The sequence below is a fragment of the Pocillopora damicornis genome, chromosome 8 (assembly GCF_964200805.1).
Source record: "Pocillopora damicornis chromosome 8, jaPocDami1.2, whole genome shotgun sequence".
NCBI lineage: Eukaryota > Metazoa > Cnidaria > Anthozoa > Scleractinia > Pocilloporidae > Pocillopora > Pocillopora damicornis.
In genome coordinates this window covers 872,612-895,531 of record NC_142677.1, presented here as the reverse complement: position 1 = coordinate 895,531, position 22,920 = coordinate 872,612, and the positions used below count along the sequence as shown (strand labels likewise).

The 22,920-nt window shown below is 39.0% G+C and overlaps 3 protein-coding genes across 5 annotated transcripts; 1 reads left to right on the top strand and 2 right to left on the bottom strand.

Annotated features, from left to right (window-relative positions):
* Positions 1-209: 209 nt before the first annotated feature.
* Positions 210-1,754, bottom strand: LOC113680692 (riboflavin-binding protein). Its single transcript, XM_027197729.2, has one exon. It carries the CDS (start codon positions 1,674-1,676, stop codon positions 966-968), a length of 711 nt encoding a protein of 236 aa, XP_027053530.2. The 5' UTR covers positions 1,677-1,754; the 3' UTR covers positions 210-965.
* A 2,534-nt stretch (positions 1,755-4,288) lies between these two features.
* On the top strand, positions 4,289-15,302 carry LOC113680700 (uncharacterized). 3 transcript variants are annotated; one of them, XM_027197743.2, is made up of 12 exons: positions 4,289-4,514; positions 6,113-6,199; positions 6,670-8,052; positions 8,528-8,794; positions 9,133-9,204; positions 9,893-10,507; positions 10,656-10,762; positions 10,978-11,036; positions 11,669-11,838; positions 13,490-13,597; positions 14,288-14,367; positions 14,583-15,302. In XM_027197743.2, exons 2-11 carry the CDS (start codon positions 6,148-6,150, stop codon positions 14,338-14,340), a joined length of 2,886 nt encoding a protein of 961 aa, XP_027053544.2. In that variant the 5' UTR covers positions 4,289-4,514; positions 6,113-6,147; the 3' UTR covers positions 14,341-14,367; positions 14,583-15,302. The 3 variants fall into 3 exon arrangements, with proteins under 3 accessions (XP_027053544.2, XP_027053542.2, XP_027053541.2); XM_027197741.2 differs by lacking the exon at positions 14,288-14,367 and having other exon boundaries at positions 4,294-4,514; XM_027197740.2 differs by lacking the exons at positions 14,288-14,367; positions 14,583-15,302 and having other exon boundaries at positions 4,294-4,514; positions 13,490-13,713.
* LOC113680702 (WD repeat-containing protein WRAP73) lies at positions 13,401-22,920 on the bottom strand. Its single transcript, XM_027197745.2, has 14 exons — positions 22,715-22,920; positions 22,548-22,643; positions 22,042-22,098; positions 21,428-21,544; positions 20,755-20,827; positions 20,243-20,346; positions 19,876-19,962; positions 19,297-19,431; positions 18,585-18,662; positions 17,988-18,072; positions 17,347-17,472; positions 16,892-16,975; positions 16,583-16,690; positions 13,401-15,842 (listed from the first exon to the last, which is right to left on the bottom strand). Exons 1-14 carry the CDS (start codon positions 22,793-22,795, stop codon positions 15,736-15,738), a joined length of 1,338 nt encoding a protein of 445 aa, XP_027053546.2. The 5' UTR covers positions 22,796-22,920; the 3' UTR covers positions 13,401-15,735.

Genomic DNA, 22,920 nt, shown 5'->3' with positions numbered 1-22,920 from the left:
TGTCCCATCGAGAAACAGGCCTACAATGACCTGGTCACCGACCAAAAAAACTTCTTTTCCGGCTTCGGGCTGAAGCCGCTTCCGCTCTGCAGCTACTTCCGCTCTGCTTGATATATCAGAGACATATGATTGTCTTATGAATGCTTTTATGAGAAATGTTTTGTTCCGCTCTTGAAAAGGTTATCCACCTAACTAAATAGCAAAACATATTTTGTTTCAAATTTTATTCAACAAATAGAATTCTACATGAAACATTTGGGCTAACAGAAATGAAGAGTACGGTTGCGTAACCTCGAAAAATTTTAGATTTGTCCCGGGTTAGACAAAAATCTGACTTTCATCAAACTCTTCAAGCTACCTAAAAATTATGTCGACTTCTACAAATCACAACAGAGAATACGGTCGTGCAAACAATTTTAATGAAAAAGCGCACAGAATGGGAAAGGGCATGAAACGGTGTTGAAGCTTACATCATGTGACCATAAAAAAATCCCTCTATCCTTTCGCATTGCTAATGTACTTATCCGCCTTTTAATGACCTGTCTTCTCTTCTCTCCAAATATTTTTCAGTCCAAAGTGTTGCCCTAAGAAACAATCCTAATCCGTCAATCTCAGAAGAACCTTTAAACCTTAGATCTAAACTGACATACAGTTTTGTTCAGTCAAAACGCACACAAACGCGAACAAACTACTTTTTAAAATCACAAACTGAAAAATGCCGTGCAAAGGTCAGCCATACCTAATTTCTCTGATTTAACCTCCCTTTTGTCTAAAATCTGAGAAAGCTCGGAACCTAAGACTCCAAGCGAAATGCTATACAACTGAGGCAATGTCAAAATGATTTTTTAACTAGTGAACGAGGCAAGCATAATCCCGAGCCTATCTACACAAATTCTATAAATTTGGACTCATCGATTTAAGGCGAAGTGTTACGCAACCAAGGAATTTTCAAAGTCGTTTCTCAGTTAGTAAATGAAGGCAATAGTGAACAGCAAAGGAATCCAAAGAGCTGCCAAACTAATAGTGAAAAACAGCGCACCACTCTTTTCAGACAGCCTTTTCACTAAGTCGTCATTCGGGTTTGGGCCCGTGAAATTCATCTGCAGGCAATCGGTTTCCTTGTAGACAAAGCTGGTTCCCCACATGCTCTCGCAAAGGTCCTTACCGTTGGTGAAGTAATCGCTAAAGTTCTTGCACGGCTTTTTACAAGTGTTCACTCCCGTCTCAGTCTTGTTAAAGTCTGTGATCCAATTTTTAGCACAGGTTAGGTCGTCTTTGCAAGCGTCGAACCAGCCATTGCAGAAACTTGCGCATACAGGGGCCTTCATGATTGCAGACGGATAATCGGGATTCTTCCAGAAGTACGTGTTGTGTGAGCAACGGTAAAAACATTCCACCACCACCATGAAAGCTTCACATTTGGGGCTCAAAGTGTTGTTGCACGGTGTCCACGAAAACTTTCCGACTTTCTCGACCGGAGAGGTAGCAAGCTGTTTGGTGAAATCACTGGTGCAGCATGATGCATCTTTGTAAGATTTACAAGCCGCCATGCTTTCTTCTGCAGATGGGGATTCCTTGTGTTTATCACCAGGTAGACATTTTCCATGTCCTTTATGAGCCGCATTGGCGATCATGAAAAGAGAAATAGCCACAACCAAAACAGTTACAGTATTCATGGTTTCCTTGATCTTCGAAACGAATCGACTTCTGTCTCACTTCAAAATAAATTCAGCTTTATAAACCTTGTGTCATATGAATGATTACGTAACAATATCTGCCAACACGCATGCGAGCTGTCAGAATGTCTGTCGGACACAATCAAGTGACCTCTCACCTAGGACCAGAGTCGAAACGGGAGACAATTTTATTTGACGTTTTTATTTTAGTGTTTTCTATTTCTGATGAAATAGATGTTGGTAAAACTTGCCAGCTTTAGAGTTAAAAAGGCGGATTGTATCATTTTTGTGCTCTTGGAAAAAATGGATCCCATCCAAGGTGAGCTGAAGCAGCAAACCGACCTCTACTGAGACTGTAGCAACCCTCGTCGTCGGCGACGCCAACGGGGACATGTCGAGACAAAAGATTTAATTTAGAACATTAGCTCTGCGCGTATGAAAATCTTTTACCCATTCTCGCCGTCTTTTGCAAAACAAGAACGTCATAGTACCAGATTCAGCCTATTCTGAGAACGGGAATGCCAAAAGAAAATTGTTAACTATCCTCTAGAACAGATAATTCCTTCGCTTTTTTTTATCTCAAGTTTGGATCGGGCGCTAAACGACAACGGAGATATATATATTGCATTACTTGAAACATTCTCAACGACTAGTGGCTGCACACGTGCGTTTTAAACTTTGAACATTTCTGAGCCCTCCTCTGCAAAACATCAAAGTGCAGTTTGACCTTGTTGGTTTTTTTTTTTTTTTTTTTTTTGTTTTGGTCCCGAAAGTGAAAAACAATCGACATTAAGTAGCTCAACATGCAGCAACAAGTCTGTCTTCTCAAATTCATCTGAGGAAAGCTGCCCGCCCATAGCAAAACTTAAATACAAGTAAAAGCTTATTTTATTTTTGCTAAGGTTTTCTAGTGTCGGAAATAGGGTGGTTTTTGGCAAACTGGAAAAAAAACGCTTCTATGATAGGAAATCTCTTGATTTCATGTTACTTTAACGGTAATTGTCTCCTGGGTATATACAATGACGGAAGGCAGACAAAGATGACAGGACTTTTCCTGTCTTCAATTTATAACAAGCATTAGTGATAAAGGTCTTCACGTTAACATTAAAGCGCTACGACTCAGCGCAACAAGTAAACATTTCCCGCAAAGCCGATAAAAATGTAGTTACTACAAAAGAAGGAAAAGAAACTGGACGACGAAACAACTTTTCGCTTTATATTTCCTTCTGGCAACTTACAGTGTTCGTCCTATGGCGATCCCAGAAATCTTGGCGTAAACAAAAGGATCCAATTACTGGGAACTCATCAATTTACCATTTGTTCACAAAACATGATCACATCACATCTAAGAAAGCCGAAGACATCGGAGACATGTTGATTTAATAACTGTTTTGTTCCATGACACGCCAGGTGCCACCATGACGTTCGATTTGAGCAGGCCCTTATTATTGGCTCTTCAGTAAGAGTGTTTCTTCGCCCGCGAACATGTTAAACCCTTTAACTCCCAACATTTCCTAGTAATTCTCCTTACTATCTGCCATACAGTTCTTGTGATGTTAGTTTGGAGAATTTGGGATTGGATCAACTTATAATCCCCTAATTGATATTTTTCTTAATTCTCATCACTTGTTTGCTTGATATTGTATTGATATTGTAAGGAGAAATTTTATCTTGATCACTCATGGGAGGCAAAGGGTCAAGGCCTTGAGTAACGCGACCCGTTGAGAGATCTACAAGAGGTCTGGTACTGATAATTAGTGCCAGACTCCCGGCAGACCTCTCCACGACTCTTCCCAGATCTGTCCACAGGCGTAGAAACGCTCGTCCGGCAGCACTAATGCTGAGGGCCTACTCTTAGACCAAGCCTTTCAACGTAAAAGGGTTTCTATTAAGTTCGAAGCCTTCCTCCTCACAAATCCTGCCACAAAGTTCCATCGCCCAAAGACGAACCCATGCCTCCTCTATTTATTTGGTTGTCCATAGTGAGGAGTGCGGCAAACAGCGAAGTTTTTTTCTTTGCTATTAGGAAAAGTTTTGATAAAGCATCTATAGAGTATTGCAATCACATTTTATTTATTTCATATTGCTGCATCTGATCCGGAAGAAACTCGTTGCCCATGCGTTTGGGGAATAAGGTGAGTATGAGTGAAGAGGAGGCTACACCACATGGAAGAAAACTTCACTCATTAACAATACCTCCATTTGCAATGTCAACGGTTGCATTTAATGCAAAAAAAAATTATCTTTAAAAAAAAAAAAAAAAAGGCATCAGGACTGGAAGCTCTCTATCTTCAGCTCTGGCGAAGAAAGAAATAACCCATAAAGTTGGAAACCGCTAAATTTTAAGCAAAAGACTCATTTTTAACAGATCAGCAACTTGTCAGAAATCAGAAATTCGACTCCTCTTCCTCCTCCCCTCCCCTCGCTCTGGAGAAAAAAACTGGGTCAAATTTCCTTTGCTTATTTGGGTTATGTCGCAAACATCAGGCCAAAATACCGTGAAAGAAGGTGGAAATATGACGGATATTCCTTGAAATAACAACCACAGAGAAATGGGAGTAAACGCATTCTTGGTTTTGAGAACAGGTACCAAAAAGTCACCCTCCACTCATAAGTTATTCATTGGTTGTGAACTGCCAGTTGAAAGGCTCACTATTCGCCAACACCTGGCGATCATTACGGGAAAAAAAGCAGGATAAGCTCAAAAAGAAGGGAATATTGGAAAGAAGACGAAACTATATTCTAGTTTAGAACAGAGGAGCGACGATTCAACGAAGGGATCATAGAATTAGATTGGAAATGAATTGTATTTGGTGGAAAGAACACTAACTTTGAAAGGTAAGTTATGGATTCGATTTTACAACTTTACAAACTTGGGAAGGAAAAGGCAAATTATTTTAGACAGGTTGAATTCCTATTTTGCTGATAATTTTGGAAAGGGGAGAAGAGTGTGATGCTTAAGCTTCGACCTATCTAAGAAATGGGAAGATTGATCAAATACAAAGTTTGGTGGTCAATACAAAACATGGTAGGGCACTCGGAAAAGAAATCCTTTTCGGTGTATTGATTTTGAAATCGTTTGAGGCTGGAAGTTTGAAAGCGAAAAGAGTACTGATTTGGCTATGAAATACTTATTAGCAAGAAAGAATTCAAGCCAGAATCGACGAAAGTTCAAATTTTTCAGTATTTTTAAATTTAGAAATCAGCTACAGGTCTTTTCATCCAATGATATCCATTTTGCTGGTACTGCAGGCTGACACTAAATAAACATCTGGTGATTTCTGTTTTTTTTCCCTCCAATCTTTTTTATTTGCGACAAGTGATTTCCAGCAAGATTTCTTACCAAATTCGCGAGTATATCCAGAGTAGCCTTCTAATGAAGGATTAAACATCAATATTTAATATGATTCAAAATAAACGTTGTATTATTTTATTTTGGAACGTAAATCACGTTTTGGTGAGTTACTCTCGTTTGGAGTAAGTTACTGCAGTCATCAGCAACGACATATACCAAAACCATTGCTTTATAGCGCTTAAAAGAGCTAAAATCTAAAGAAAGAGAAAAACAAATTTCCGATGAGAATTTTTTCATCACACCCTTAAACAGAAGAGAGACTGGTCCCTTTCAAGAAATCGCAGTTATTCCACGAATTTAATCGATGGCTGTCTTAGTTAAGAAGACTCAAAATCCAAGCCCCAAAGATCTCCAAGGAAAACAAGTTTCCCGTGATCTGGAACAACATTGTTTCTTTACCTGCATATCGCGTAAAATCGATTTGTGGTTTAACTCCTTTAAACCAGACACATAAGGTATAAAACTAACAGGTTTCCCATACGTTTTCCATGTGCTTCACGTTTGCACTGATCTGGAATCGAATAATTTTTAAACGTCGAACATCCTAAAAATGCTTTAGTGAATCTATTTCAACGGTATAGACATCAGTTACGCAGTATAACAACAGAGTTTAAAAAAATTGCCAATATATAGCTATTTACACACGCCTTTGTTTACCTTTGGGAAGCGCAGCGACTCTGAAGTTCGAGTCCAGGCCTTGTCATTGCATTACGTTCTCGGGAGAGACAATTTACTCTCAAAGTGTCTCCGTCTCCCCTCAGAAGTAAATATATAAATGCCGGTGAAGTTCCATGGAAGCCAGACGAAATGTTTGGGGTTACTCAACTAGCATATTACACTGAACAATTAAGAAGGAGCTGTTTTACCCATAGCTGCTTCACGCTAACATAAACTTAGGTAAACTTCGGCAACTACGTTGGTCAATCTTATACACGGTTGTCTATTTGGAAATTTTGAAAAGAAAACAGTAATAAAATAATCTTCCACAACAGCGAAAAAAATCCAATCAATAAAAAATTTAAGAATCTTAAAAGAATACTTCACACCTCTAACTCAACAATTTGTAACATATCTGCCTCAGGAAACCCGAGTTGGCAAATACGAAGGACTTCGATCATGAAGATTACCATAGCCTTGATATTGCTAATTACGGCCAATTTCATACGAGGTAAGTTTCGTAAAGAGCGAGTAAAACGCTGAAAAAATCCGTGCGAAATGGTAAACGTCGCGTTTAGTCACTTACCCAGACCTTCCAGTTACATTTACGAGATGTTTAATTAATACCCAAACCTCCCTCGTTTTTTCACTACTCCGCTACCGTCCAGACGTTTACTATCGCGTTTCCTTTAGCTTACTGAACATTTGTGTCCAGGCGATACCGTTTTTAATTTCATGCTTAACATATGCAACTGGAGACTGAGAATAACATCAATGATCCGCGAAAAAGCAGCAAAGTTTGATGTGAGGAACAAAATGTATAGAAGCAAATTGAAGAGTCTATGTTTTCATCGGGGAAAAGAATCTTGAACGCCAATCTTATCAGGCCTCAAATGAATCAGTTTATTTTTAGATAAACAGTTTTCTGCGCCTCTAGATAAAAACCTAACCACTTTCTCTCCGTGTTATAATCAATTTAAGGTCTTCCGGTTGATCGGGAACTTTTACGAGTCAAAAGAAAAGGAGAGGGAGAGATTGACAACAACGAAGAGACTTTCCACAGAGTGCGAAGATCGCAAGACGACTTAGAAAGTGAAATTCGACGTAAAAGACGATTCTTTGCCCCGAACACACCTGTGCAAGAGACCGAGGACAGTTATAAAACAAAAATGGAAGCTAGATCGTCTCGTTCATCCCGCGAGGATAGGGACATCACGGCAAAACGACCCGAGAGATTTCGTCTCCGAATTAGAAAAAGAAGCCAAGACGGAAGTTCCATACTCCGCGGCGATACTCCCGGCTCCGGTTCTCTGCCAGGATCGGGTTCTTCCGGGGCAGGGTTGTGGATGGGACCACTGTTAGAGAAAAAGCGGAACGATAAACGAAGCGCTGGTTCAAACTCGCTGGATAATCTTATAGCTACGTTACGAGCGATCAGTTCTCTAAGTCCTGATGAAGATGACAATTCGGCGGAAGAAGTCAGATCCTCTGGTTCAGGTCTGTGGCTTGCGCCTGAAAGTACAGTTGATAATAAACTGCCACAGTTTTTTCAGGAGGAGGCAGACTCTGGTAGCGGTGAAAACCCGGAGAAAGCTTTAAGGCTGCTGAGTGAAACAGCCCAGAGAGAGTTAAAGCAAAAAGCAAATGAAGTTGGCAGTGGTGCGGAGCTGAGAGTACAAAATGATGACAAAAAGGAAACCGAGCAGCAGACTGGCGAGAGACTTTTTAGACGAGAAATAGAGAGCGACGCGCCTGGAGATGATTTAATTGCTGCTAATGAGAATCAGGATAAAAGAGGCGACTCTGAACAGGAAGACAATCCAGCCTCATCTTCAGGATCCGCTGATGATTGGCAAGAAATCGAAGATAAGATTTCAGAACAACCAGATGAAAAAGTTACGCGGTCGCTAACGGAAGCCTTACTTCCAGACGCGTATTACCGCACAAAGAGGTCATCTCAAGAAAATGCGTTTCTGGTTTCAGACCACAGTCTCGGCGAAAATGACGCCCTTATTGGCGATAGCCTCGTGGCGCGGTTTTACCGCGATCAAGACGCAGTTTCCGATGACGTCACAGAAACGTCGGTGACATCCCTTCCTAGCGAGACCCGGTCCCTTTCAAGTCCCGAAACCCAAGAAAAACCTGTAAAAGGAGAACTGGAAAATCATAACTTTAGAGACTTCTCAGAGCCAAGGGTTGTGTACACAAGGCAGATTAGAGAAGCTCGAGAACCTATCATAGAAAGACCTGCCGTTTACTCACAAATCGAAGACGAGAGTGAGATGGATTCCAGCTTCGGAGGCGAAGACGATGACGACGACGAACCAACTTTAACGATTCATGAAAGAGAGATTAGAGAAGACGGTAGGATCAACAGTCTTCCTTCAAGTTTTACCTCAAAAAGTACATTAAGTTCAAAGTAAATCATATCAGTCGGTCACAGTATGGTAATCTGGTCGAGATAGTATATTTTGTCAGCCAATCTTCTTTCAGTATAACAGCAACATCTACAAATTAGAGAGCTTCTCGATCTCAAAGATATAGAAATGGTTTTGCAGTTTTCTAATTTTAGTGGAGATGGCAATTGAAGTGAGTTATTGATAGCACAGTTTCACTATTTAAGCAACATGCAATCTGATGTTTGTTTACAGTAAGCTGGGCTGTTAACTTTTAAGAACAAAACGTTATTTTCTGCCCGTCGCATGAGGCGATTTCAGTTTTTTATTTTCCTCATTCGTTCCATAGAATTCGTTTAATCAGCATGAATCTGTAGACTCAAGGATTTCAGTTTCAAAATTTTTAACAGCTAACAGAAAATGTACATATTTCCAATTGCTAGGATATGTCGGCTGTTACGAGGACAAGGCTCCCGACCGAGATCTTCCCTCCATAGTCTCAGTTCCCAAACTGACTCCAGACTCATGTCGTAGTGCATGCCGGACAGCAGGTCACGCTTATGCTGGAGTGCAGTATGGGTATTTGTGCAGGTGTGGCGATTCGTACGGGAAGTACACAAAGGTTTCAGACGAAGAATGTAATACTCACTGTACTGGAGATCATGCTCAGAAATGTGGAGGATTCTGGAGAAGTGCAATATTCACGACTGGTAAGTTGGAGCTCTCTGATCTCTAAACGACACTTGTAAAAGTTTGTCCTCAAGGACTGCCAGTGAAGGAAACAGTCTCGAATCATTTATCATACAATTCGTGCAGACATTTATTTCGTGCAATGACTTAGAGGCAACCGACAGGAGGGAAAAGTTCTCTCAAAGCAATGAGCAAAATTATTCCTATCATATCCACAGAGGTAAAGGCCTAGCTTTGACTAGCATAAGCGTACTTATGTCTATGACCAGATTTATAGCATTGATTAATTTTTCAATTATATTGCGAAAAATCAGTAATTGAGATTTTATAACGTTGTAATTCTCTTTTCCTTCCGCAGCCGGAGCAATGGAACCCACAAAGCGTGGAAACTTCTTTCACATAGAAAGTGTTCGGCCTATGACAGAAGAAGGTACATACTTTTCAGTGTAACAGTATTCCACATACGCAATAGCTCGGTTGGGATGTACAGCGCTTTTCGAATGAGTGTCGCAAAACCAAAACCAAAGTAATTACAACAGTCAATGTCAGAGAAGAGAAGAAAATATCCTGAACAATCAATTAAAGCCCAATGTAAAAACAAACAAACCTTCTAAAGTGCGGAAAACACGGGAGGCTATGTGGTGATTGGTATTAACCCTTTACACCCTAATATGAGTTTGCATATTCTCCCTACTGTTCGTCACACATTTCTTAAGGTGTTGACAAGGAGAATTTGTTTAAAAATCAAAGGCATTTTTTAGTTGGTAATCATTTCCTTTATTCTTGTAACCTTTATGTGTGATTCAGGGGAGATATTGCAAGGAGAAATTGGATGCTAGTCACTCTAAAGGGTGAAAGGGTTAACGGCGTAATTTGGTTTTGTCGAATTAGTTGATAACGTAAATTGGCCTCCGTGAAGAGTTTCAAAGCAGACGTTTCGAGCGTTAGCCTTTCGTCAAAGCGAGTGATTGGTTTTAGTTTTGCATCCGATTGGTTGAGAGATTTGCGTGATTTTTCCGGATCAATCACAGAGCGAAGAAAAGCAAATCCAATGCAATTCCGGATTTCTTTCCATGCTTAACTGAAAACGGTTCTGATGATAATTCTTCTTTGTTTAGATCTTTTTGACATTCCTCGCAGCGACATCGCTTCTGGTGGTGAAGCAGAGGCAGAGGAACATCAGCAACCAATAATCACAGAAACCTTTCACTTGACAGCTTCAGAATCCCCTGCGACTGAAGTAACGGCAGCTGAAGTGGTAACTACCCCACTCGAGTCGTCTGGTAATTATGTGCAGGAGATACACAGAGAACCATCCCTCCAAGAATCCCCTGTGCAATCACTTCCCATAGAGACAGCCCAGGAAGACAATTCTTTAAACACGCATGCGTCAGGCGAAGAGCACCCACATGAGAAAGCAGACTCTACGCATGCTACAGTATCTGCTTCTACAGTTGAGCCCGATTCTGCGCATGCTGCAGATATCTCACCTGCGATTGCAATTTCTGAAGCTCCTCCTCAAGCTTTGACCCAATCTGAACCCAAACCATCCTCCGGTTCGCCTGCAATAGCTACTCAACCGGTACCGAGTGTGGTTCATCCTCAACACAATGAAACGCCACAGGGTACCCACGGGAGTCGACTGATTTACTTGCATCAGCAACAGGATATTTTGTCAAAACCAACTCCAAAAACTATCGTGGCAGTGGCTCCGGGAAAGCTCAAGGAAGGAAGTAAGTTGCTGAAATTTTCATACCATCATATATTCCTCTGGTTTAGATAATTATAGTGAACTCTTGCCGAGAAGAGTTGTGTTTTACCCTAGGCCATGTCTTAACTTGAAAATCATAATTTTTTTTATTCAAATACTTTATATTTTAGCTGTCGTCTACACGGGAACAATCAAGCTGAAACAAAGCTGGCTGGACCAGTTTGAAGATGCCAACAGCGCAGAGTCAAAAATATTAACAGGAAATATCGAGCAAGCGGTATGTGGTTAAGAAATCATAGCAAAACATTTAAGTCGCAAAAATGCCTAACAAACTGGTGCAACGAGTATCTGTTAAAAAGTACACGAAAAACTGTCTATTTTTATTTCATTCTGATAATTGTGTAAACTTTTCATCCTTTGTAAACCAATAGAGTATGTGTTTTTGTACGTTTAACTGAAAAAATTTACTAAACAACAAATTTTGTTTGACAGTTCAAGCGTGTGTTCAAGAATGATCCAAAATTTGTCAAGGCCGAGGTTGTAGGATTTAGGTAAGGACTTTTCCAGGAATCACCGAATATTATGTACGATTCGCATTTTTCCAACGTTGCCCTATTAGTTTAATAGTTAAAGATTCGCAATTACTTTAACAAGAATTCCTTCATGGGTGTTCTCTTGTCAATTTAGAAGGAAATCCCAACCTTTACCTTAGCAAATTCCCCCAAAACCTGATGTGCTGTCTGTAGGTTTGTGGGTATATATGTGAACTTAATTGACCACTTCGTGGGCTTTTCAGGGCCAATACGAATAAATCAATAAATGGGTGACTGAAAAAAAAAAAAGTGTTTTAAAATATAAAGCACAGTCAAGGCGTTGAACTCGGGGAAACCGGGAAAAATCCCAATGAGTTGCAGGGTGGAGAGCTTGAACCCAGGACCATATGAATACAAGCCTAACATCAAAACCACTAAGCTACACGGCCTGGTTAATGAATAAGGAGACCTTTTCGGGCAAAAAACTACGAAGACCAAATTGTTTTTGTTGATGCAGATGACTTAACAAGAACTATATAGTGCGTAAATAAATTCTGCGGCAACAAGAAGCACTTTGTACAATTTTCATGATTTGCTTCAATAACGAAATCTCCAGAATAACTCAGTCTTAAAATTCTATGTTTCTCAAGGGAAGGCCTCGTGAAACACAACCCGAACACCATACGCAAGGTGATTGCACCGTTCATTTTGACGTTCAAGAACGGCATCCAAGGCATCGAGGAGAAACTAAAGAACATGGTACAGAATGTGGGGAAACTTGATGATATGCCTGTGTATAAACATTCACTCCAATTGTCAGGTGAGGTGAAGATTTAGGAATAGATAGCGATACGAGAAAAGAAAGTTCACTTAGACACAGACTTGGAATAACTGTGAAGTCGGCCGAGTGGGTGCAGAACCCAATCAAAGTGCTCTGTGAGCAAACTCGTGAATTGACACATGATTTTTTAGACTATGTTTAATGTTATCTGGTTTAGGGAATTGATTGTCATATCTAGAGTACGAGCAGTAGTTCAGTGTTCGCTAATGTAGCAAAGAAACAAAGTAACGTTGGGATAAGAAGGCATTACAATTGAAATGATCATGCTATTACATTTGACAAGGTGGATAATGCCATGTGTTTTAAACGTCTATCATTTTTGTTTCTGGTTCAAAAGAAAAGGTTGGAAGTAAATGTGGGTGAAAAGTGAAATTTACTTTCTTTCGTTGTAAATATTAGAAAATCAAGGCAATACTTTCTTAATGAAAACATTAACGATTCCCTCTTTATCAAATGAGACAAACGGGAACGAATTTTGAGTGATATAACTAAGCCAAGCCTACCTCCGTCATTTTGGATCTCCGCCTGGGTAGATTTAAGTCACGTGCTAGGCAACGTATAATCAATAACAAGATAGAATTTCATTTCAGGTCTATTTACCAATTTTGTGGTGTGTAACTTTCGCATTTTAGTACGTTGTATGTATGTTGAATCCTCAAATTGTCTTGAAACTTAAAAGAAAATTGTTCTTTAAAAATTCACTGAAAATCGGTAGCTAAAATTGTTTGTTTAGGTGTTATTTGATTTTCGTGTTAACTTGTTATTTCGTCAGTCGCCGGCATCTTTTGTTGCTTCACACAGGAAAAACACACGCGACGAAATGTAATGATCAATTTTGTCCACAATCTCACGCTATAACAGAAAAAGCTTTTGAACATCTGTAAACTCCGAGCGCTTCGCAGTAAGTGATATTTTCAATGAATCTTCGGATTTTTTTCAAGTTCAAGGATTGTAAATCACAATTTTATGAAAAACGAAGGTTGTTCTGTTATTTCAGTGTGAATACTTGCATGCCTGCCAGTCGCTGGCGCTGCTTGTTGAAACTAAAACGAAAAAAAAAACTCTTTTAAGATTATCATTGGCTTCTTTTTCACCCCACCACTATTCTTAGCAACAAAGGTCGCCATTTCGTCTGTTTATTGCTTGCCAAAAACTATCAAATGCACTCAAAAGCCTAAAATCTAAAAAAAGTTTACAGGAATCGACCAATCGAGCGAGCGAATGCCATTCCCCACTTCGTATCTATAACTCGCTCTTGCGCATGCGCGCAATTCACGAGTTAAAAAGGCTAATTAACACGCAGTTTGCTCCCAGTCAGGAGACTGCCGACGAGCTAGGCTACGAAGATACGATCACGTGGCTAAAGTATTTTTAGACCTTAGTGATAAAAGATTGTTTCTGGCTACGCCGTGACACTTACTGCTTGTTGCAGACTTTATCTCACACGTCTACTGAACGATTACATTATGGCTTATTGCACCATATTTAACTAATCTCGTGGAAGGAGATCGGTGAAAAAAAATTCAAGTTTCAAACATAAATGTTTAAATTGCTGTATTTTTATTATGTCCTTTCTTCCTTATTTATTAATCTAAAGTATTAACTCATTTGCGTGTTGATTATTTTACAGAATATAGTCATTCACCAGCAGTAGGAAAAGCACCGGAAACAATGGACGAGGCAAGCAAAGTGGACCTCGTTGAGGAGGATAAGAAGCGGAGTACTGTCAATATTCCAAGTAAGAAATCACTTAACAGAAATTCCTATGGCGCTTTTCAATTGAGTGTCGTAAAACCAAAATCAAAAGTTATAACAACGGCCAATCAGAAGAAGGAACATACCATTAAGACGTAATGAGAATTCAGAGTAAAACCGACCAATCTGCCTAAAGCGCGGGAAAACGCGGGCGACCAAGTCGTGATTGGTTTGAGTATTGCATCTGATTGGTTGAGAGAATGGCATGAGTTTTCTGGACCAATCAGAGCGCGAAGTTAAGCAAAAACAAAGCAATCCCAGATCACTTTGGACACTCAATTGAAAATTTTTCTACATAACGGAATAAATTTAATTCGAAGCCAACGCGAAAACAGTACAGCTAACTGTTCTTAACTAATTTCGGGTATTCGTTTCAAGAAAAAAATACTAGGTCTTCACTTGACACAGTCGTTTGCAAAAAAATCGCTCCCTCAGTCTGCAGCTTTGCTAGGGGACAATTAACACTTCCCAAAACATTGCCAACAAGGAAAAAAATTCACGAAATAAATTAAACTGACTGAATGAATGACCTCAAGGGAGCTATCTACAACACTCCACCCGAGGGAAGAGCTTTACATGTAGTCGAAACCCGCCGTCTGAAACAGAATGCAGAAAGACGTTTCTGAACAACCACATGGAATTAGACTTAATTCACCTCGTCCTTCTTTTTCAGACGGTGGAGTTGATCCTTTCCTTAAAGGAATATTTAGACAGATTTCGGCGTGAGCTCTAGTTTAGGTTTCACTATTTCAGGTAAGATCTGTCATCCACGTCGTGAAAAAAAAAAAAAATAAAGTGTATGCTGTAACGGTACTTGACACAACCAAAATAAATTGATATATCAAAACATACAAATAAACAGACAAAATGCAAATAGTTCGTCTGTGAAACTTTCAAGTTTGTCAGTTTTCGCAACGGAAATATCATGATTACTATAAAACTGACATGCTTCTCTTTACTGATCCTAGAGAAACCATACACCTTACAGCTTTTTCTAATGAAAGACTTCTTCGGAAAGAAGAAAAGAAACTCACAATCATTTAGGGAATAAAGAGACAAGCCGAGTGAATTGAAAAAGATCTACAGTCGCCCCAGTTAATAATAGGTTCAGATTGTAAACGCCGGTCGCACCAATATAGCGTTATCGGCAGTACAACACACCCAATATATCTGAGCTAAATACTTTTAACCAATGGACAACTTTTCAAAATGGCATAATTTGTTTAGTCAACACAAAGCGCACCAAAGAAATAATCGTTAGGTTTTATTATTTGTAGAAAAGATCACGAGATATCAGATTTCAACGTTTAGTTTCCGGAGTTTTGAAGATCGTGGATATACTCCACGCATTCAGTTAATAAATCAGAGCGAAATAGTAAACAGTGCGATAGGAGCGGAAACGAAGGAGGCTTGGATCGAGTCGCGTTCACTTCGTGGCCCGACCCAAACCCGCTCTTCGTGTAGTAAAATTTAATTATCTGACAGGAAGTATCTCAGAAAAGTGCTGCAAGTATAAAGTGCACTATGAGAAAAAGTTGTATGCTCTTTTTGTTTCAAAAATTAATCATCAATTGTAATGGGGCTAAATCACGAAAGCCTAAAGAAATTTGTCTTTTTACTTTCATGAATGATATTGATTTTCTATTAATCAAGTAAACGTAAATAAAAATTTATTTTTCCCAGTAAAAGTCATTTTGTCTCCTTTCCTCACGTAACTGGAACGCCAAAATAGCCACAACAATGGTACTAAGCTCTTTCGTCCGCGATCAACATTTTTGCGAGCCTGCGAGCAAGCCCTCATTATTTGGGCTTGAGGACGAGCTTTTGGGCGCCCGCGTTGGAGTGTGAGGCCCTAAGCAACGAACGCCGGCGAGATGTCAGCGTACGGTCTAGCGCTGAAGGGATTAACAGCGTAAGTTTCAACAGAAATAAGTTACATAGTTAAGAATGTCTCCAATAGTCACCAGTTATGATAACGTGATATCTAAAGAAATCATTTCAACGAAAGAGTAACAACTTACTAAAAGCGAGAAATCGGGATCTGCCGTTAAACAATCGGCCAATTCTATGACCCTGGCTTTCGCCTTACGAATTTAATAAGAATATCTTTTGAATTCACCATTATGTCCTTGGGTCTGTCAGAAAACACAAGCACATGTGATCTTTTCCCAGCAGTAGGAGAATGTTGCCATCAGGATGAAACTGTAAGGATGTGATCTGGAAAGTGGCTGAAATGAAGCCAGAAGGAAACACATGAAATCAGGACTATGAAATCGCACTGGGAATTGGGTGTACAGACTGATTTAGCAACGACTCTCTTGTGGTATACATACCTTTCTGGAGAAACCTTTCAAAGACCAATACCAGATAAACAAAAGTAATAATGTAAACTTCGTTTCCGCATAACGAGTAAGCTGAACACAAACATGCCATAGTTTACGTATGTTAAACTTTACGAGCTACACAAACTTAATTGATCGTACAAGTGTCCTTCTGACAAAAATTAAAATTCAGTGAAATTTTTTTCTAAGTTTTCCATTTCCAATCTTTTTAAACAGTTTCTTTCTTTAAATGTCCTAATTTCTTTTTGGTTTATTCTTGTTCTATCCCAGTCAATTGGTAGCAATTTTCAACGTCCAAACACACCATTCAACACGAGGCAATTTTCAATTGAGTGCCGAAAGTAATTCAGGATTGCATTGGTTTTGCTTTTTCGCTCTATGATTGATCCAGAAAACTCGTGCCACGTTCTCAACCAATCAGATGCCATTGAAACCACTCACGACTTAGTCGCGCGCGTTTTCCCGCGCTTTAAGTAATTTGGTTGTTTTCACCGTAAGTTCTCATTCGCCGTTGAAAGTCTTTCCGTTCTTTAAGTTGGCAGTTGTGATAGCTTTTGTTTCGGTTTCACGAAAAGCGCTTAATCATGGTCATAACAAAACTAGGAACCAAATGAGGAACAACAAACCTTCTGTAGGTACGACTACCGACACGCAGCCTGCAGGCGACCACATGTACAGCTTGTTATTTCCGGTACAGACGGCTAGCCGGGGTTGTTTTGGATCCCACTGGAAAGCTAAGACAAAAGAAGAAAAAATGAAATAGTAATGGAATAATAAATCTCTTATTCGATTGCTTGAACATATATACTCGCGGCTATTTTGTAAGCTGCTTGTGTGTTTACTCTTCCCTACGGAGCTCAGAAAAACACGAAGCAGCTCGCACAATATCCGCGCGTATTACTAGTTAAACCATTAACTAAGGTGTATCAACTGACCTCTCACGGAACTGGTCTGCAGTAGCAATGCTGTAAGACATAACTTGGACACATCCCATAACCAAAGAGCATTAGGCATGTTGTCTATGTACAATAAAAACGAAAGAAAGAAAGACATGTTAGTTAGAGCAAATGCGGTTTGAAAGCAATCTTTTATTGGAAAAGTCGTAAGCAATCCAGTATTGCTCTGATTTTGCGTTGTGATTTCTTCAGAAAACTGGCGGCTCGGTCACTAGCGTTTTCCCGCGCTTCAGGCTGCTTGTTTTTAATTCAAGTTCCTATTGGCTCCTGCTGATATTTTCCTGGCTCTGATTGGCTGTTGTGATTGCTTTGGTCACTTGCGTTTTTCCGCGCTATGAGCAGTTTCTTGTTTTTTTTCTATTCGCACGGACAGGTACTGGTAAAAATTATACGTCATTTACCAAAGAAGTAAAACCTTAGTGACTGCCACTAACCATTCTTAGTTGCTAAATATCTGTTGTCTTGACTGAACGCCACATGTCCAACACCAAGTTTGGGGTTTGCCTTTTCTGGGTCAGGTTTAAGCGTCGGAACCTGGACTGGGCCTGCCTGAACCTCATCTGCAAAGAAATGATTAAGAAATAGATTCCATGTTTCCGCGCGTCTGTTTAGAGATACAGAGGCTTGACTTGAGCATTCACATAAGGGAAGAGAATAACTCACGCCATAAAATACAATCCACTTTAACTAATTAACTGAATAGCAGATTATTAGGGCGAATTATACCTGAATGATCAACTTCGTATTTTTCCCGTCGCAAGAACGCATTCAAGAATCGTTAAGTCCGGCGAAGTACAAATTTCTTAGCGATCGCAGTGGTGTGAAAGAGTACCTGCACATGCGTGAAGCGAACGACGAAGAAGAATTAAAATACCCACATTCACGTGTAAACCATTGCATTTGCGTAACTACACCCACCGGAGACGCATGGGGATGTTGCAGCACACGAGAGCGGTACTGTTGATCACAGATGGCGTCAAAATGTGGTGGGAGCGACAACGTGGCTCTAAACACATTGTGACGTCTCGGTGATCCTTGTAACAGCAATCGCACTGTAAAAATATTAATAACTCACATTTACTCTGCACCGTAAACCCGCCAGGCGGCATGATCTCTCCTTTTAGCAAAGGTGGCTTCAGCTCCACTTCTCTGTAAACAATCTAAGAAATTCAGGAAACAAATTAATATAAACTTTTTATAGGATGACCAATCAGAGCTCCAAGTTTTTTCAAAGTTACCATCCTACAACCTAAAATCATGAGATGATCAGTCCAGGATAAAATTTTGATCGCCACGAAAAAAAAAAAAAAAAAAAAAAAGAAAGAAGATACGCTCTATATTACATAACGCTGTCAAAACCACTTATTTTTTGAGTGAGCAGCGTAGTTGGCATCCATTCTGGATATTCGCTCAACTTCCCAAGGCTTAACACTCCAGCAACCAAGGAAGTAGAGCCATTTTTAGAAGAAAACGAGTTTGCACAATGCATTCCCGGGTGCCCTCCTGCTCCAAGCCTCAAGGAAACCCTATATAAGGATTGTAAACTCCATTCTTTATAGTTCATGCTCTTTAAGCGAACACTTAATTTGACGTCATGGAAAGATTAAGGCAACTCTAGAGGAATTGTGCATGTAGTCCTTATCTAGTTCATCGTAACAAGAAGCTTTATTACCACTGACGGAGAATCCACCGTGTGACTATGGTTGTGTTCTGCGACAATTTTCCACGTGACGTGGTTCAACACGCGACACTGCAACAGAGCAGCAAAGTTTTTTTTAAAGGCTTTTATAACTGCTATGTGGAATAACCGTGTTGTCCTTAAAAAAGTGATTCAATTACGTTACATCACAATTCTTCAATTTTACAGTGATGTACCTTTACAAATACCTAACAGGCTGGAAATCGATAGATTTTCATCATATTCCACGCGTGTCACTTATGTAGTGGGTTGCCTACATTCACAGTTCTACTTTTATCAAAGTTGAAGCAGAAAACCAAGGCCCATTTAAGCAATGCACAGCGTATTACTGCAAACGTACCTTTCCCATAGGCAATAGTTGAAGTACAAAATTTGGCAACATTTTTCCATGTAACATAAAAACAGCATATAGCTTTATATAAGAGTGTTAAAGCTTTTAACGGGCGATGCTTGCAACTTATTTTATGGTACAGATAAAGGTTGTTTACATGCCGTAACTTTAGCTTAAAGAACGAGTACCGTAACTGGATTGCTGACGTCAAGGACAGCTGACCAGAAGTAAATTTCATTTTGCACATGTCTGTTTCATGAGTAGTGTTAAGTGAAAGTGTGTTACGCCACAAGACATTGATGTGTGTCTAGCTTTGTTATGACATAAAATATAATTTAATTGTTCCAAAAATACCTTCTCATCAAAGCTGCCAATTGCTAGAAACTGACTGGATGGAGACCAGCATACAGACTTGATTCCCAGAGCAAACTCGTATGCACTGTATTTTGATAGGCAACGGCCATCCATTGAATAAACCAATAGTTCATACTAAAAGTAAAAATTGTGTAAAAACATTTCTAATCAAGTTGATCACATCAAGCATATCCAATTATCGAAAAAATCTGACCTTGTCATTGTGACTAGGGGCAGAAGGAGGGGGGGGGGGAAGGGTGACCAGGAGGGGAGAGGGTACACCACAATCCAGGAGAACAGTGGAAGGAGGGTGAGGGAGACAGGAAACGGATGGGTAAGTATAATGGGAGAAAACCAAACTTAAAAGACAAACATTGAACTAAGTGATGAGGAGGCCAAAGGGCTCTCCCCCCAGATCCCCCCCAAACACACTCTATGTGTATATATACACACCCTATGCCTAACAAATTCATGCAACAACTGTTAAAGCATATGCATTGCATTTGTCACTGTTTTACCATAAGTGAACTCTTGATTTAAGTTACTAAGAGTAGAATGAGTATTACTGACAGTACTTACTCTTAAGAGAGAGTCCCATATGCAAAGAACTCTACCATCAGGCGACCAAGCCAAGTCAGCCAAATCATTTGTTTCCACCTCAAAATGCTGAAATATTGAAGTTTATTAACATTCAGCATAGATATAAACAATAAAAATGAGGAAAATTTTAATGTTCGTCTCCTAAAAACTTAGCTTAGAATTTTCATATCAATGGTATTTACTACAGTAAACTGTAGTACTCTTGGTTAAGTTAATATTCAAGCGTATAACAATTGTATCCTGATAGCTTCTGAAAACTGTTTCAAAAACTACACACTGACATGGTCAATTACAGTTATGTGAATCATCTTTTTAATTAGTAATTTTGCCATTCATGTATATGTACCTTAACTAGCTGCCATGAAGAGCAAGCAAATATACTTATACAATCTTTGCAGTTTCTTCTTTCAGCTAATGCCATATATTTACCATCTTTAGTAAAGTCAAGCCCTGAGAATAAAGATACATTTATTCAGAATAAAGGTAAGTTTCAGGTTAAATTAATTGCATGGTTGGTAAAAACAATCTTTGACTAATTTGACTGGCATTTCCCTTTGTTCCAACCAACATTTCCAAAATTATTAAGAGATTGAACTACATATTTCAACCTAAAATATGTTTAACCAAGAAAATAAAGATATGCTATCACACTTTCAAAATTAATACACTTGAAAACGTTTTTGAGACATTCTACTGTACATGTGGTACTGCAAAACTTAGAGCAATTACATTAGGGGACCACACCATTATTTTTATCAATAACATGGTAAGTTGAAATACAACTTACACTACTTATGATGATAATTTGGTTACTTTCAGTAAAAAGTCATCATTGCGCAGATATACATTAAGAATTACCTGCATGTGCGTGTTTTGGATACTTGATGTAACTGACAGATTTGCTAACCAGAGACCAGACAGAAATTCTCAGCTAAAAAGAAAAGAATAAAATAAAATAGTCCACAACATTAGGCAGTAAAGCAGCTCCTGTAAGTAACAAGAGTCAAGCCAGTAACAAGCATGCTGAGATCTTGCCATCACAGGTAGAAAAACAAATTTGGCAACCACGTTTGCAGTGAAAGTCATTATTTTGGTGACCTGTGTTCAATGCTACATGTAGTTTGCTGTATCACTAGTATTCTTGGTACTCTTTTTGCTAAGTGTTCATGAATGGTTTAAAGTCAAAGAGATAAAAATACTGGTACAGAAGATTCTGCAATATTCCATGAATTTCACATTTTTTCCCCTTCTATTCTTTTTCTGCCAACCACTTTAAATTTATTATGGTGAAATTGATAAAAAATTCAGTTCAGAGCCCCTATTATGCCTCATTTTTGAGAGGCTACTGACAAGCTACAAACCTCCACCCAGATCCCAATTCATAATAGGGTGCTCTGTAAACTGATCTCCTTTGATCTTCTTTTTGAAAAAGATCATATAACTAGTTCATGCCTGACAAGCATCAGGACATATGTTTCTTTAAATCATCATTGATCAATGGCAAAAAATTTCCCTTGTAAGATCCACACACCTGAAAATCTGCGGTGGACAGAATGTGTCTTCCATCAGGACTCCATCTAACAGCAGTCAATCCTGCTAATCCCTCATCAATCTTACAAGTCCAGTCTGGTTTCTCTAAAGACCACACCTGATGGCATGTTTAAATTCAAAAACTTGTTATCGATGACAATTACTGAGAAAAAAGTAAAGAATGAATGGATATTTCCACAAAGAAACAAAAATGTCAACTGTTAAATCAGGTCCAACATTCTTTGACTAGTATGTGCTGTGATAACTTTCTAATTCAGAGCTTCCATAATTCCATTTTTTGGCAAGCTCAGAGCTTTAAGTCCTGCATTAATTTGTTACAGATTGCCCCAGCATGTTTTTGAGGTGGTTGAGTAAATGTAGCATCTATTTCTTCTTTTGAAGTGTTTCCTCTTTTTTCAACAATTTTTTTTATTTTTTATGCTTTAAATCATTTTCTTTAACATAATTTCACAAAACATATATAAACGTTAATCAATCATTAACTAAAAACAACAACTCAAAGGTTGGATCTACTCTTCTCCTACATTTATCTCATCTCAGTCCATCAAATCAGAGACTGTACTTATTCCTAACTCGAACAACATAGAAACATACTTGAACTATTCCTCTCTTTAACATGCCACAAAGTATGTACAGGGAATCAGAAGACCACTACAAGGGAAATAAAAATAAAAGTAGTTTGTCAAAAGCTGTCCAATCTTTCAATCCAGGAGTGACCAAGACATACATGTAATTTTTCTATATAAATATCAAGTAGACAAGTGATGAGAATAAAGAGATATTTCAGTTAGGGATTAATATTTGATCCAACACCAAATTCTTTGAAATAACATTGTAGGGAATCTATGGAATAATTTATATGGAATATATTGAGAAGAACTATTGAGTAAATGCCAAGATCATATGATTGCTGGGGTAATGATGCTGCACTTTCAAAATACACCACCAGGATTTGATAGTACGTGTTGATGTATCAACTACACCTGCAGTTCTTCTATCATATATAAATGATTCTCAGTACATTAAATTGTAGTCACGAAAGTGACGAATCATGTAATTTACATACTTTGCGCCTCAGCTCTAATGAATTCGAACTATACCTCTACATGTTGTACAACATCTAAACAAGTGTAGAGTTGGAGAATCTGGAGGGTTTTGACATCTCTGACAAGCAAGCGATACTGAACACAACTACCCTGTTAACGAAAAAAAAGTTTGTTAGTACAGCGTGAACAAGATCGAAAGATGTTCTCTCCCTAGAACTTACCAAGTATTTGCCATTTGGTGAAAATCTGCTCAGCTGATTTGTCTGCTTAAACAGTTCTGAAAAGTTCATCTCGATTTGCATACAAACAGCTTAGTGCATGATTTACATCGAAACGTCGAGAAATTTCAAACATCGCACTCGCGCAAGAAGTGGTTTAATAATTCGAAGAAACCCGCCATAATAAATTCAGTAACCAGGCTTTATAT